At 58.5% G+C, this 13414-nt stretch overlaps 1 protein-coding gene across 1 annotated transcript; it reads left to right on the forward strand.

Moving 5' to 3' along the window:
• Positions 1 to 465: 465 nt before the first annotated feature.
• ALX3 (ALX homeobox 3) lies at positions 466 to 10722 on the forward strand. The gene is made up of 4 exons (XM_061410891.1): positions 466 to 859; positions 5943 to 6259; positions 9050 to 9178; positions 9555 to 10722. The coding sequence occupies exons 1-4, from the start codon at positions 583 to 585 to the stop codon at positions 9861 to 9863; spliced, it is 1032 nt and encodes a 343-aa protein (XP_061266875.1). The 5' UTR covers positions 466 to 582; the 3' UTR covers positions 9864 to 10722.
• Positions 10723 to 13414: the final 2692 nt, after the last annotated feature.

The following is a 13414-nucleotide window of genomic DNA, read 5'->3' on the forward strand; positions in this document are numbered from 1 at the left end:
TATAACGGAGGTGTTTTTGCTGAAGGCCAAGTTTTTCCAACTCCCAGTAAAGAGAGTAAACGTCCCAGCCCAGCCCCTACCTGTTCCTTGGCCATTATCCCAGGCTAAAAGTCAGGAGACCGGACCTAAAAGTATTTGTTGGGCCTGGAGGGGGTCTCTACCCTGAAGTGTCTCACCCTTTCAGAGTCAAGAGCCTCCGGGCCAGATATCAGGGCCAGTGCTGCTCTAAACAAGGGACTCGCCAAGATGCACAGACAAAAGGGACTCTACCCTCCAGAGAGGGGGTGGCTTCCTCCCCTTCTCCCACTGCTTCTGATACCAGGATTGGAGTGAATCAGGGGGCTACCGGGCTCCGAGGGGTTAACCCGCGCGGGGCTGCACGTGACGTGGATGGTTCCAGCATTAAGTCAGAGTGCGGCCCCCTCCCCTGTCCCCCCCCCGCCCCCCACCCCCCGCGGCGCGCGCCGCTCCCGGGGGCTCCGCGCCCCCGCGTCCAGGTCCCTCCCTCTTGGCGGGCGCTCACAGGCCGCGCGGGCAGCGCGAGCCCCGGAGCCCCCGGCGGCCTGTGCGCCCCGAGCCGGCATGGACCCGGAGCGCTGCGCGCCTTTCGGCGTGGGGCCCGGGCCTGGCCCCTACGCGGCCGCCGGGGACGAGCCTCCGGGCCCCCAGGGAACCCCCGCCGCCGCGTCTCACCTGCACCCCGCGCCACCCCGCGGCCCGCGGCTGACCCGCTTTCCGGCCTGCGGGCCCCTGGAGCCCTACCTCCCGGAGCCGGCCAAGCCGCCCGCCAAGTACCTGCAGGACCTCGGGCCCGGCCCGGCGCTCAACGGCGGCCACTTCTACGAGAGCCCCGAGGAAGGTAACGCGCGGCGCGGGGCGCTCTCCCTCTTCACACCCCGGGCCCGCCGGGGCCTCCCCGCTTCCCTCTCCCGGTCGCTTATTTCAGAAATTTTCTACCTCTCTCGCCCCTCCGCACGGCTCTCTCTGAAGCCAGACCGGAGCTGGTCCTCACTGGGCGAAAGCTAGCGCCGTGCGGGGAGGCAGAGCCACGCGTGCCTCTGGCGGCGGGAAAGGGAGGCGGGAGGTCCAGGGAGACTGGAGTGGCGACGGCCCCGGGCCCCGTTGGGCCGGAAGACGGCCGGAACCGGGAAGCAGAGATCTTGCCTTGCCGGAGTTGGGCGGGAACTGACACCGAGGCCCAGGAGCCAGGCTTAACTCTTGGCCCCAGTGAGGGGAGAGAACCGCGGCTTTTGTGGTCGGCCCCGATCTACAGTGGCCAAGCCGGACTCAGCTGAGGGAGGTTGCGGCCTGGCCTCCCCCGGGAGAGGCGCTGCTGTCTGCGCCTTAAGGCGCTCGGTACAGTGGCCACGGTTGGTGAGGCAGTCCCGGGACATTCTCAGTGCAGAATAACTGTGTTCTTATTTCCCAGACTAACCTGGCCTCTCCGTCGTATGCACGGCGATGGCCGCCCTTCGAGCAGTCTTGGCTTCCTCGCGCTGGATGATCACCGCGGGGCCGTCGGGAGTGGGCCTAAGTCCTGGGCGCCTCCGGCTGCTCCTGGGCTGATACCCTGGGCGCTAACGCCAGTTGGACCGTGCGGTCTCCAAAGAGCCCGCCTGAGGGGGCCTGAACCCAACCCCGCGGCTGCCACTGCACCGGCTGACCTGTGGAAGTGTCGGTGCCCGCGCCCACCTCATCTTTGCTGCCACATCCCGAAGCTTAGGCCCGGAGCTGAATCCTTAGAGATCGCCTCTCAACTCTCCTCCGCCCCGCTGGCGCCTCGCGGGCCTCTGCGGAGTGGCCAGGCGGCTCCAGCCTTCGCCCAGTCGGGGCTGTGAGAACGTGTAAGGGAGGGCAGGGAGGTGTGTGGGGGTCAGTGGAGGAAATGAGCGAGTCCGCGGAGCTTCGTGTCTGTGCCCTTTGAAAGAGGCTCTCCTGATAAAAACCACAGTTGGGACTTAATGAGAAGCAGTTGGCCTGGCTCCTCTGATCCCAGCCAGACGGCGGCGGCCGCGCAGCGCCGTGAGCACCGCCCGGGACACAGGTACCTGGCCTGGCTCGACGCACCGCGTTCGGATGACGCACCCTGCGGCTCAGCTTCCCTGCTGGGCACGATGGATCACGGACGGACAGCCGGGATTGCGACCGACCCTGGCGCCGAGCTAACTGCTGAGAGCGCTGGAGCAGAAAGAGCGGCGAGGAGGACTCTAGCGACCGCGACGGTGTCAACAACGAAATGCGTGGGGAAAAAAAAAAAAACAAAAGTGTAAACAACCAAAAAGAGGGAAGAGGAAATTCGACAAAACAATAGTGGAGAGAGGAAAGAAAGAAAGGTAAAAGGCGATCAGCGAACTGGGCAAAACGGAAAGAAATAAATGAAGAACGAACGAATAAAAAGCGGAGGAGGATCGAAGGAAGAGGGTAAATGGAGAAGAGGGGAACGGACGAAAAGAGAAGCAGCAGACAATATGAAGAAAAAGAGGCATCCTAAAAGTGCAGAAAATAGCAAAATGGGCACAAGTAGGAGAAGGAAACTAACCATGCGGGTTGAGCAGAGGACAGACCAAACGAAATGGAGGCGCGGCGGATGCGAGCCGAAACTGGGTAGAGCCCCGGGCCGCCAGTGGCCTCCCCAGTGCCCTAGCCTGAACTCGGCTGGTGGGCGGGTGGCTTGCGTCCCTGCTATAGAGACGGGCTGCTAGGGAGAGACGGCCCGGGGGACGCGGGCCGTGCAGTCTGCTTGGTGGGAAATGTTGGTCAAAAGGGGGAACCCGCCTAATTTCTCGGCTTTTAAAATAACAAGCTCAAAGCGTTTCCAGTTTAGACCATGAGCGCGCAGCTGTGCCCCCTCTTTTGCGCGATCCCGGCAAGGCCCTTAGTTGAGCGCTCTAAAGCCGGCGCACCGCGCTCCTCTCCAGCCCGTGGCCGCCGTTTGCGGAGAGCGCGCAGCTCCGTTCTGGACCGCGGTAGTGTCGGGGCAGTGCCAGCAGCCTTCGCGCCCTCAGCGCGTGGCTGCTCAGCGGGCCAGAGAAGTGCCTGGCCTTCCCCCCCCTGCCCCCCGCCCCCCTCCACCACTCTGTTTTGCCGGGGGCCTTCCAGTCTGTCCTCTAGTTTGGCTTCTTGATCTCAAAATGCGCTCGCCGCCGTGGAAGCCCTGAGCCGGCTAACCCTGCTGGCCGCGCTTCCTGGGCCGGCCTCGGACTTAAGAGTACCCAGTCGTCAGCCCCGCTGAGACTAGGGCAAGGTTGGAAACCTCTCAGGAGAGCCCCAAGGCCCCACTGGCTGTTTCCAAACGGCGTGTAGGTCTACACCCGCTTCGGATCTTCAGCCGAGCTGGGGAACCCCAGGCTTCAGAGACCTCTGCGGGTGTCTTGCGCAGGGGCACGCGGGGAATAAGCTTTCTGGCGAAAGCTGAAAGCCTGAAAGCCGGCTAGCTGGTCCTGCGGCATCGTGGACGCCATCCATGGGGGACAGGGCGGCTCCCTATAGGCAGCCCGAGTTGTGCGGCTTCCAAGCTGCCATGGCTTCCAGTCAGTCGCTAGTAGGACCCGGGATGGGGGAGTGCACTGGAGAGAAGGAAGTGAGGAGCAGAGCTCTGCTGATGCTCTTCCTGACTCTTGTGGTTCAGGCCGACAGACTGGTTGTGCAGGCCACCTGGCACCTCAGTGCTGGGCTCCAGGCTTCCAGTCTCCAACAGGAGCACTACCCCCTTAATCTCCCAGTGGCCCCAATAGGTACAAGTGACTCCTCTACAGAGCCCGTGAACACTTTGAATGTACTCCGGGCTTACAGTGCATCGTTCCCATGACAAGCTCAGATTCAGACTACTGGCCTCTGTTCCCACTCTGCCTTTCCTTGACCATTGCCCTCCATTTAGCCCATCACCTCTTTTCTCTTCTGGGCCTTGCTTCTCAGGAGGCTGCTTGGTGTTCTGTGAGGCAAACCCCTGTCCACAGAGGGAATTCTCTGGCCTCACGCTGGAGTCCTCTGGGCAGATGGAGGTTTCAGGGCAATGGCACTGAGGAGGGGAGAAGTTCTGTGGTCCTCTGGGAGGGCTGCAGAACGGGCAGTCCCAGGAGGCCAGCAGAGGCCAGCCAGCTTGGCTCTTTTGGGGGGTAGCTATTCCAAGAAGGCTTGCTGCATTTTCATCCCTGGTAGGTGGGTGGCTTAAGGTCAAGAAGGCAAGTCCTGGAGCCCCAGGTCTGATCCCTTCCAATCTGGGCATATCCTGTCGAGACAGACACTGAGGGCCCGGTGAGAGCTGAGCAAGACCTGGAGCTTTGGGGAGCCCTCTGCAGGGACATCAGAGCTCCTCTGACCCCCATCCCTGAGCCACCCTCACCCTTTTCTGCCTGGAGTCCAGCCATCCCTCCTTCTGAATCTGAGATACCAAAACCCCTCCCTCTCCAGCCTGCAGTGTGTATGGTGCCCCTCCCAGTCTCCCTGGTCTTCCTGACCACTTAACATTATCTGGTTCAAACTACCATTGAGTCGTCCTTCTTTAGGTCCTACCTGGTGGAACTAGCACTATAAGCAAATGTATTGCCCAGGAATAGAAGTCAAGGACTGAAGCAATTTCCCCACCTGTGCTCCACCTGAAACATGAAAGAAGTGTCTGGGCTGTCACTATGGCCTAGCCCAAGGGCAGGCCCTACCTGACTCTCCCCAGCCTCCAGGACATTCATGAAGCATAGCTTTTTTCACAGCCTGGGGAGTCCTGGGAGGTCACTCACCACCTTCCAGCTATGGGGGGCAGGGGCAGGGGTGAACCTCACCCAACTTGTCCTCCACAAGGACACAGGGACTCATCAGATCCAGAGCTCCAGAACCCATCTCTTTGATCCTATCTCTCAGTCTTTTCTCTCCTGCCCCTCCCCACTTTAGTGAGCCAACACCAAGTCCTAGGAAAGAAACCGCCTCTTGGTGCCAGCTTCCTAGGCTTCCTGGGGGCCAAGCCCCCACTGGAGATGGGCCTGGCGCCAGCCAGGGAAGGGGCTGTGTGAATCAGCTGGGCGTCTCTGTGGCGTCGCTGCTGATATCCCAGAGGACTGTTGAGAAGAGATTTCATGGCGACGCTGCTGGGGGTCCTTGCCAGAGGGAGAGGGCGGGGTGATCAGGGTGACCTATTTTTCACCATGCCCTGTCGTGGTGGAGCTCCACCAAGCTTTCCAAATGAGGATGAGCACGTCAGAGTGGGGCTGCTTGTTAATCATGGGCAATGGGGGAGTCAGAGACTCCCAGGGAGTGGGGATGGACGATGGCGAGAATGCTGGGCTCTGAGGCTGTGCTGTTCCCCACTGTCCCCCACCTCTCCTTCTCCGAGTATAGCCTGTCACCTGTCTCTTGCTGTCTGATGCTGGGGCTTCAGTGCTTGCCCAAACATCAGTGAAGAATCTGACAATCCCTCTGGAAGCTTCTTTGCCCTTTCTACACCAGGACATGAAGATTTGACATTGTCCTGAGACCGGGGTTTCAGAGAATAAGGCATCCTTGTCCTTGTCTGGTCCTGGAGCAGAGACCTGGGCATGAGGGTACAGGAGCCAAGGCCTGCAGTCAGGGCTAAGGAGGCAGGAGCAGGGGGCATCCCTACCCTCTCCTCCCACCCCTGGGCTTGGTCCTGCTGTGGCATCAATCCTGGCACCTCCACACTCTGTGGGATGCGCCACCACAGAGCACTTCCCCGAAATGAACCCTCCTCCGGCCCCAGCAGATCCGCCCAGACCACAGAGCACATGGTTCCCCAGGGCCCCCTCCCCAGCTGTAGGCTCAGCAGGCAGGCCTCCGAATGCCAGGCTCCCTTGAAGGGTGGCTGCTGGGAGGACGGAGGAAAAAGGAAGGGGGAGGCGGGGACTGAAGCGTCAACGTTCTTCCCCCTCCCTCCATTCCACCCACAAAACCCCCTGGTTCGGTTTCCATCCTCCTTTTTGTGTTTTCCATTGCAGCTGAGGAGAAGGCCTCCAAAGCTGCCAGCTTCCCCCAGCTGCCCCTGGACTGCCGAGGGGGCCCCCGAGACGGGACCTCTAATTTGCCAGGCTCCCCAGGCCCCTGCCTGGCCAGCCTGCGTGTCCCTCTGTCCCCGGGACTCCCTGACTCCATGGAGCTGGCCAAGAATAAGAGCAAGAAGCGCCGGAACCGCACAACCTTCAGCACGTTCCAGCTGGAGGAACTGGAGAAAGTCTTCCAGAAAACCCACTACCCTGATGTATATGCCCGGGAACAGCTGGCTCTGCGCACGGACCTGACCGAGGCCCGAGTACAGGTGAGGGCACCTTGGCCACAGGGCTCCCTGGCTACCTTGACCACCCAGACCGTGAGCCAGGCCATATGGGGGCCAGGAGAGGTGGATGCTGGCACCACAGCGTTGCCCTTCCCTTGCCCCCGTCAGCCCTCCCGGGCTCCCCTCCACGCCCAGCTCAGCTGCAGCCACAGGCTTGCAGTCCAAGTTGAGGCTCCTGTATGGGATGAGGGTGACAGCCTCCTGGAGTCAGAAGACCTGTGTGGGTGTCCTAACTTTGCCACTTACTAGCTGACCAGGTGACTTGGGGCATGTCACAGTTTTGGTTTCCCAATTTAGGAAAGGAGAATGATAGTACTACCACATGAGGAGTATCTTGGAGGATCACAGGTGTGACAGCATTTTAGATGTGAAATGCTAAACACGTCTCAGGGCCGCTCCCAGGGTAGCTGCCCAGAATGGGGAGGGTCCCTGCCAGGGGTCTCAGGATCATTGGTGCTTAAAGCCAGCCTGAGCCAGTGACCTCAGTGTTGCCAATTCCCAGACCGTGGCTGGGAGAGCCTGGCGGGAAGCCCCTGCCCACAACAACAAACTCTTCCCAACAGAAATCAGGCCCTGGGGCTGGATGGAGCTGTCGCCAGCTTCACTTGGGTGGAGCCCAGCCTGTGTGGATGGGGCGGGAGGACAGAGGGATGCTGGGAAAGAGAGAAAGGAAGGGAATCCATGTCCAAGGCTTGCTGGGAGTGAGAAAGAACACGAAGGTGGCGAGCAGGAGGTGGGGACAGAAAAGGGGGCTTCCATACGAGTCTGGCCCAAGAGGAAGATGGTCATTGCTGCCTTGCTCTGAACCTGCTTGAGACACAGCAGGCTCCCTGATGCCAAGCTGGAGGCCCCAGGAGAAGGGTTGGGTTTGGGCTTCTTGGGAAAGGTGAGGAGGTGACCTCTAAGCAAAGGAGAGTCCCTGTCCCAGTGGACCCAGGGCAGAGCTCATGCTTATCACAGCCTGGGTGGGGGCCCCTCCAGAGGCTCTAAGGGAATATGGGAACCAGCAGTCAGTCTATAAAGAGGCCAGCTGCAGCCTAGCAGAGAATGCCCTTCAGTTGAATTCAACATAGGACTCTACTCTGCTGGGTCTTCCTGCTTCCATGTTCCTGCCAGGTAGCCCCCAAAGCAGACTGAGAACTGTTCCCCAGGGCTCCTCAGGGCATGGGACCATCAGGGTAAGAGGCCCAGCTTTCGAGATAATTCCAGATCACATAAGCTGTGGAAGTCCAAATGTCACATTTCCAGACAGCCCAGCAAGCCTCAGTGGGGATTGTGGCGGGGGGATGCTCCGAATAGCTACCCCCATGGAACTGCTTTGGGGAGGCAGTACACACTTTCCTCACTGCCCTTCTAGGCCTTTTCAACCCTAAAGGGGTGGAGGGATGGCCCAGACCTAGTCCAGAAGCTTCCATGATGCCTGAGGCCCAAGACCAGGGATGCTTGACAGGAGCATTGACACCACCCATAGACCCCACCTCGGTGGGAGGAGTAAGGGGACCACCCATGGGACAGTGCAGGGGGCAGGTTCAGAGCTCAGGGGAGAGCGGGTGGTGACGGAAGAATTACAAGAAAAGTGATCAGCAAATCCAGGCTCCTCCATCTGTCTGCAGAGGTGGTTGTTGCTCAGTTGCTCAGTTGTGTCCAACTCTTTGCAACCCCATGGACTGCAGGGGAGGGAGAGCAAATTAAGGATCAAGGAGGAACCGGTAGTGGGCCCTCCCTAGCCTTGACCCAGGCCTGCTCTTGGATCTGCAACCCTGGGTTAAGGGCCAGGAGTACGCCCAACTTCTTAACTATCGGGCCTTCCCTTCTGTGTGAGAGGGGGTGGGCAGTGAGGGACTCAGATAGGGTTGGTTATACACACATGCAGCTCCTTTTGTTGTGGCTCCCAGCCGAATCCCTGGAAAGCAGGAGAATGTGTTTGGTTTGGTTTGGATAGTGCCGATATCTAGCCTAGAGCTTGACACGTGCACCGGCACACACAGGACATAACCAGGTGACAAATCCAGCCCAGCTACGTGGGCAGCACACAGATGTGCCCCCCTCACCCCCAGTAATGAGTGGGGAAGAGTTTCCAAGACCGATGGTGGCAGTAGGATGCGATGAGTATCGTGAGAGCTCTGCTGGGTTTTTCAGGAAGTCCAGTAGAGGGTGCCCAGCTCACATGTATGTGTGGGGGGACGGGTAGCGCAAGCTGGAAAAACCTAGGCAAAGGCAGGAGGAGCAAGACAGCAGTGTTTGAGACGGCAGCTGGGGTGAGAGGCTGCTAGGAAGAACTGAGTGTTGTTGCCCGACAGGAGATGAGGCTGTAGGGAGGGGCAGGGGTCAGTGCCAAGGGACCATGTTAAGGAGCTGGGCTTTAGGCTGTGGCCTTCAGGTTACCTTACTGCATTTCTCAGGTGCAGACATTGGGGAAGAGATAAGACTAGAAGCCCAACACGTGTACTTGCCCCGGGGCTCTGAGGCCACAGACCCCAGCACTACCCTTACCAGACACAGCCAGACTGGAGAACCAGTATGACTCAGCCTGCGGGGTAGGGGAGGGCCCACAGGGCCAGTAAACCCTCTCTGGGCTTGGGCTTCTTTTAGGCCCCATCCCAGGCCCTGAGAATGACATGAATTTATAAGTTCCTGCAATTCAGAGTCACCAGCCTGGAGCCAGCTCCCCACCACCCACAGGAGGATACAGCCATCAACTCTCTACCCAGTGGGCTCCATGCCTCGTGGCTGCTTTGTCACCTCCTCAACCTTCTCCCAACCTGTCCCCAGGTCTGGTTTCAGAACCGCAGAGCCAAGTGGCGGAAGCGTGAGCGTTATGGGAAGATCCAGGAGGGGCGGAACCCCTTCACATCTGCCTATGACATCTCCATGCTGCCCCGAACCGACAGCCATCCCCAGGTGAGACCCCTCCCCACCCAGACTCAGGGCCTGGCAGTTCTGTGGGAAAGCCGGCCAGAGTGTAAGCTGTGGCCCCAGGGAGAGCAGGAGCAGCCTTAGGGCTCCATGTGACTGTGGGTGAATCACTTCTTTCTCTGCAAGATGGGCTTTGACCAGTCTCATGGATGTATGTAGAGCAGTTGGAAAGCTCAGTTGAGAAGTAACGGCAGGGGCCTTCTGAGATGTCACTGTGAGAGTTGGGGGATAGGTTCTAGACCTGGGCCAAGAGGAAGCTCTATCCAAAGCTTCTGGAGCCCTAAGGCCAAGAGAAGAGTCTCTAGGTGAGGGAGGCCCCTGGGCCTTCTGATTCATGGGCTTGCTTCTTCTCTCTTTTCAGCTACAGAACTCCCTGTGGCCCAGTTCAGGGTCTGGGAGCCCCGGGGGTCCTTGCCTTGTGAGTCCAGAGGGCGTCCCCTCCCCATGCATGTCTCCATACTCCCACCCTCATGGGAATGTGGCTGGCTTCATGGGGGTGCCAACCTCTCCTGGAGCCCACCCTGGCATCTACTCCATCCATGGCTTCTCCCCCGCCCTAGGGGGCCACAGCTTTGAGCCTTCTCCGGATGGCGACTATAAGTCTCCAAGCCTCATCTCACTCAGGGTGAAGCCCAAGGAGCCGCCCAGCCTGCTGAACTGGACCACATGATCTGTCTCGTGGACACGCAGACTTGAGCTGCCCAACCCTGTTTCTGCTCCCAGCTGCTCCTACCCCACTGCGGCCTGGATGCCAGAGGGGGTGCACCTCTGCCTCCAAGCCCAGAAGTTTCCTGGAGGCCCCGGCAGAGCAGCTGGGACCCTCAGGCTTCCGCAGGGAACGAGCTACAGAATCTTTCCAGTTAGAATAAGGCAAGGCTGCCCAGGAGAAAGGGGGCTTCAAAGCAGGTAGGACTCTTCCTACCACACACTGGGTCCCCTCCCCCAAACTCTGGGCAGGAGGGAAAAAGATACTGCCCTGCTTCTTTCAGACTTCCTTCAAACTGTCAATCCTCCAGCTGAAACAACTGGCCCCTCATTCAGGGAATGCAGGAAAATGGGAGGATGAAACAGGTTGAACTAGGCGTTCCTGCCACTTAGAGGAAACCAGAGTCTTGTACAACCGCGCAGATGGCCTGCCACCACAGGGGGTGTGCACCCAGTGTCTGGTGCTGACAAAGGCCTGGAAACTGGAGGTCAGCGTAGAAGGTGCCCCTTCTCCCCTGCTCCTCTCCTCGTGGCCTGTGCCCCCTCCTGCAACATGCTGTGGAGTCCTCTTCCCCTTCCAAGGGGCAGAAGTTCTACCAGAAGTTCTACCAGTATTTGAATTCTCTTCCATGAGATCAGGCCAGAGAAATGCTGTGGAGATCATAGGTTCCCTTGGTTTACTCATTGGATGTTGGTAAGAATAAAACAGATTTCCCCAGACTCAGCCCTTGAGATTCCAAACCCCACTTTTGTAAAGATACTTTTGTAAAAAAAAAAAAAAAATGTGCTGCCCAGCATAATAATAAAGGTGGCAGTATTTTTTATACCAGGTGATTGTGTATGCTCAGGGTTTGGCACTTGGTTGCTCTAGGGCTGGTCTGTGCCTGGGGTCCAGGCAGGGATCCTAGAGGGTAGGGGAAGATGAACCTGCAGCCAGCCCTCAAGGCCCATGCATGTCATGTCACCTGCCCAGGGTCCCTGTGGCTTTAGCTGGTACAGGAAAGCAAGGGGAAAAGCCTGGCTCTAGGGTTGCTGGGCTCATCTGGAAGGGAAAACTAGGGCTCCGAAGGGGAGTGAGAGAGCTGAAACAGCTTGTGGGTGAACTGACACTGGAGGGGAGATGGAAGTCTGGGGAGCCCACTGAGGGTTCTGAGCTTCCCTGAGCAGGGACCCCAGAGTAGTGGGGGTGGGGCCATTCCCTGCTCCCAGATGCCCCAGGAGCATGTCTGAGCTGTAGGGCAGAGACGAAAGCCAGGACCCTTTCTTGTGGTTTCAGAGTATTACCCATTTTATCCTTCATCCCCGCTTTCTGCCTTATCTTCCTGGAAAAAAGCAGGCCCGGCCCTCCCACCCTCCCAGTAAACACAACCACATTGCTCAGAGCAGCTTGGCCTCAGCTAGCAGCCCAGCTACCCCCATCCTGGGCCTCCTCCAGGCGCAGAGAAACCCAAGCACACAAAGACTCCAGTGGCCAGCACTGTGCTTCTTCCCGAGGAGGGCGCAGATCCATCGGATGGATGGATCTGCCTAGTCAGTGACAAGGCTCCACCACCCCCCGCCCCTGAGGACCCCAGTGTCTTCCTTCTCTTCCCTGAGGGCCTGGCTTCTGAGGTCCAGGTGTCCTGAGCCCATGTCCATCAGGAAGGGAAGAGCCTGGGCAGTAGGGAGAAGCAGTCCCAGCCACCACTGATGAGCAGCACCACCTTCCCCCAGCTGGTCAAAGATGAACTGGGAAGCAAACCCACCCTTCTACTTCCAGGGTTAAGAGCACTGCACTATACGCTTCTTCATCTAAGGAGTAGCCAGCAAGATTTTGGACTGTCTCACAGAAGATGATGCAAAGAGAAAGATTAGTTCTCCAGAGACTGAGTGCCCACTTGAGCCACGTCTTATGCTGGCTGCCAGACATAGAGCGGTGGTCAAGAAAAACCACAACCCCCTCTCTCACAGCTCAGAAAGAGGGAAGAGGAAGGAATCTGTGAGAGCAAAGGAAACAGAAGTGGGAAAGAGAAAGTGAAGAACACAAAGTCGAGTCCGAGATCAACGCAGCAAGGGCGGGAGAGGCGGGCAGGGCTGCAGCGGGCCCTGTGCGGGAGGGAGGCCCTGGTGGGGGAGGGCACAGGGAGGCCGGAGACCAGCTGCTGGCCCCCATCCAGGGGCATCTGCCCACAGCTCATATTTTTCTGTCTAGTGACAGCCAAATGAAGAGAAAGCTAACTTTACAACCGCCCACTTCACACATAATGAATATGAATGGGCATCCCAGAGCCTGTTCCCTGGGATTATCTGTGAGTTGACGGGTTCTCCCACTGACTGGGCCATCCCAGCCGGCCTGTCCCCTAGCTGGGACTCGGGCAGCCCTTCCACCTGCTTCCCATTAGCCGTCCTCCCATCCTCCCCTCCTCCTCCTCCACACCCTAGGCATCTCACCCCAAGACACAGCCCCCAGGTCTCTAGACGCCCCTGCCCCCAGTCTCACTCCAGAGGCAGCCTTACTCCTCAGCCTAGTCAAGGCCAGGTTGGGGGCTCTAATTCACCCTTTTAGAAAAGGAAAAGGGAAGTGGACCCACTTGGAATCTTGAGAGGAGCTAGGCTTGGTCTCCCTTTGCTAAGGCTCCTCTCCGCTCCTGTGGGTCCCACCTAGAGAAGCCCTAAATCTTGATCCTGCCAGGGGCTCAGACACCAGACCCAGAGAGGAGAGCCCTAGCTAGCATGCCCTTCAGTCTCAGCTTCCAGTCTCAATCCAGCATCAGGAAATGCTTCTTATTACAGCCATTCAGTCTTTAGCCCCAGGCACTCCCAATCCTTTACACATCAGCCTGAATTATAACCCCAATGCACAGACCCTCTGCAGCCCCAGACAGGAATGGAGCCCAGCATCCTCAGGAACTGGGCATTTCCTGTATCCAGCAGGGGGAGAACAGCCTCGGCACTGGCTCATCCCTGCTGTGAGCACAAAGCATGTGCTCCAGGAGCCCTTATTCCTGATGCTGGAGCCCCCTGCCTTCCCCTCAACAACTGAAGGCTCCCCTCGCCTTGCCCCTTCCCCAGTAGGAGGGCACTGGCTGGGAGGAATGGGCCCTGTGAGGCCCTCCAGATGTCTGTCTCTACCACATTGCTGCTTCCACTTGCTTTTCTGGCCAGCTCTCCATCGACTGTGAGCTTCTCAAGGAAAGTAACAGTGTGGTGTCTTGTTCACCTGGACACCCAGGACACCCAGAATGGGCTCAGCCCACACCTGGCTTCAAATGGCCAATCTGCCCAGAGCACTGTCTGTGGCCATGGTTAAGGCCCTTCCCCTCCCGGACCAGCAGATGTAGGATTCACCTGCCCAAGCTTTACTGGCCCATGCAGCTTTGATAGTCTTTGTTCATTCTGCATAGATATAAACATATTTACAGACCTTTGCAAACCGAGAGAGAAAATGGCATCTTTGTTAAGGTGAAGCTTCAGAGCAGACATTGGGGAAATAAAAAAACAGGAAGGAGGTAAAAGCCTCTGCTAGGTGGGCTCAGG

The sequence above is a fragment of the Bos javanicus genome, chromosome 3 (genome assembly GCF_032452875.1).
Source record: "Bos javanicus breed banteng chromosome 3, ARS-OSU_banteng_1.0, whole genome shotgun sequence".
Classification (NCBI taxonomy): Eukaryota; Metazoa; Chordata; class Mammalia; order Artiodactyla; family Bovidae; genus Bos; species Bos javanicus.

What these genes read in the sequence shown, in the direction of transcription:
- ALX3 (XM_061410891.1), top strand. Translation starts at nt 583, where the DNA reads ATGGACCCGGAGCGCTGCGCGCCTTTCGGCGTGGGGCCCGGGCCTGGC. An exon ending in CTACGAGAGCCCCGAGGAAG is followed by an intron (nt 860 to 5,942) that starts GTAACGCGCGGC and finishes TTTCCATTGCAG; the next exon opens with CTGAGGAGAAGGCCTCCAAA. An exon ending in TGACCGAGGCCCGAGTACAG is followed by an intron (nt 6,260 to 9,049) that starts GTGAGGGCACCT and finishes ACCTGTCCCCAG; the next exon opens with GTCTGGTTTCAGAACCGCAG.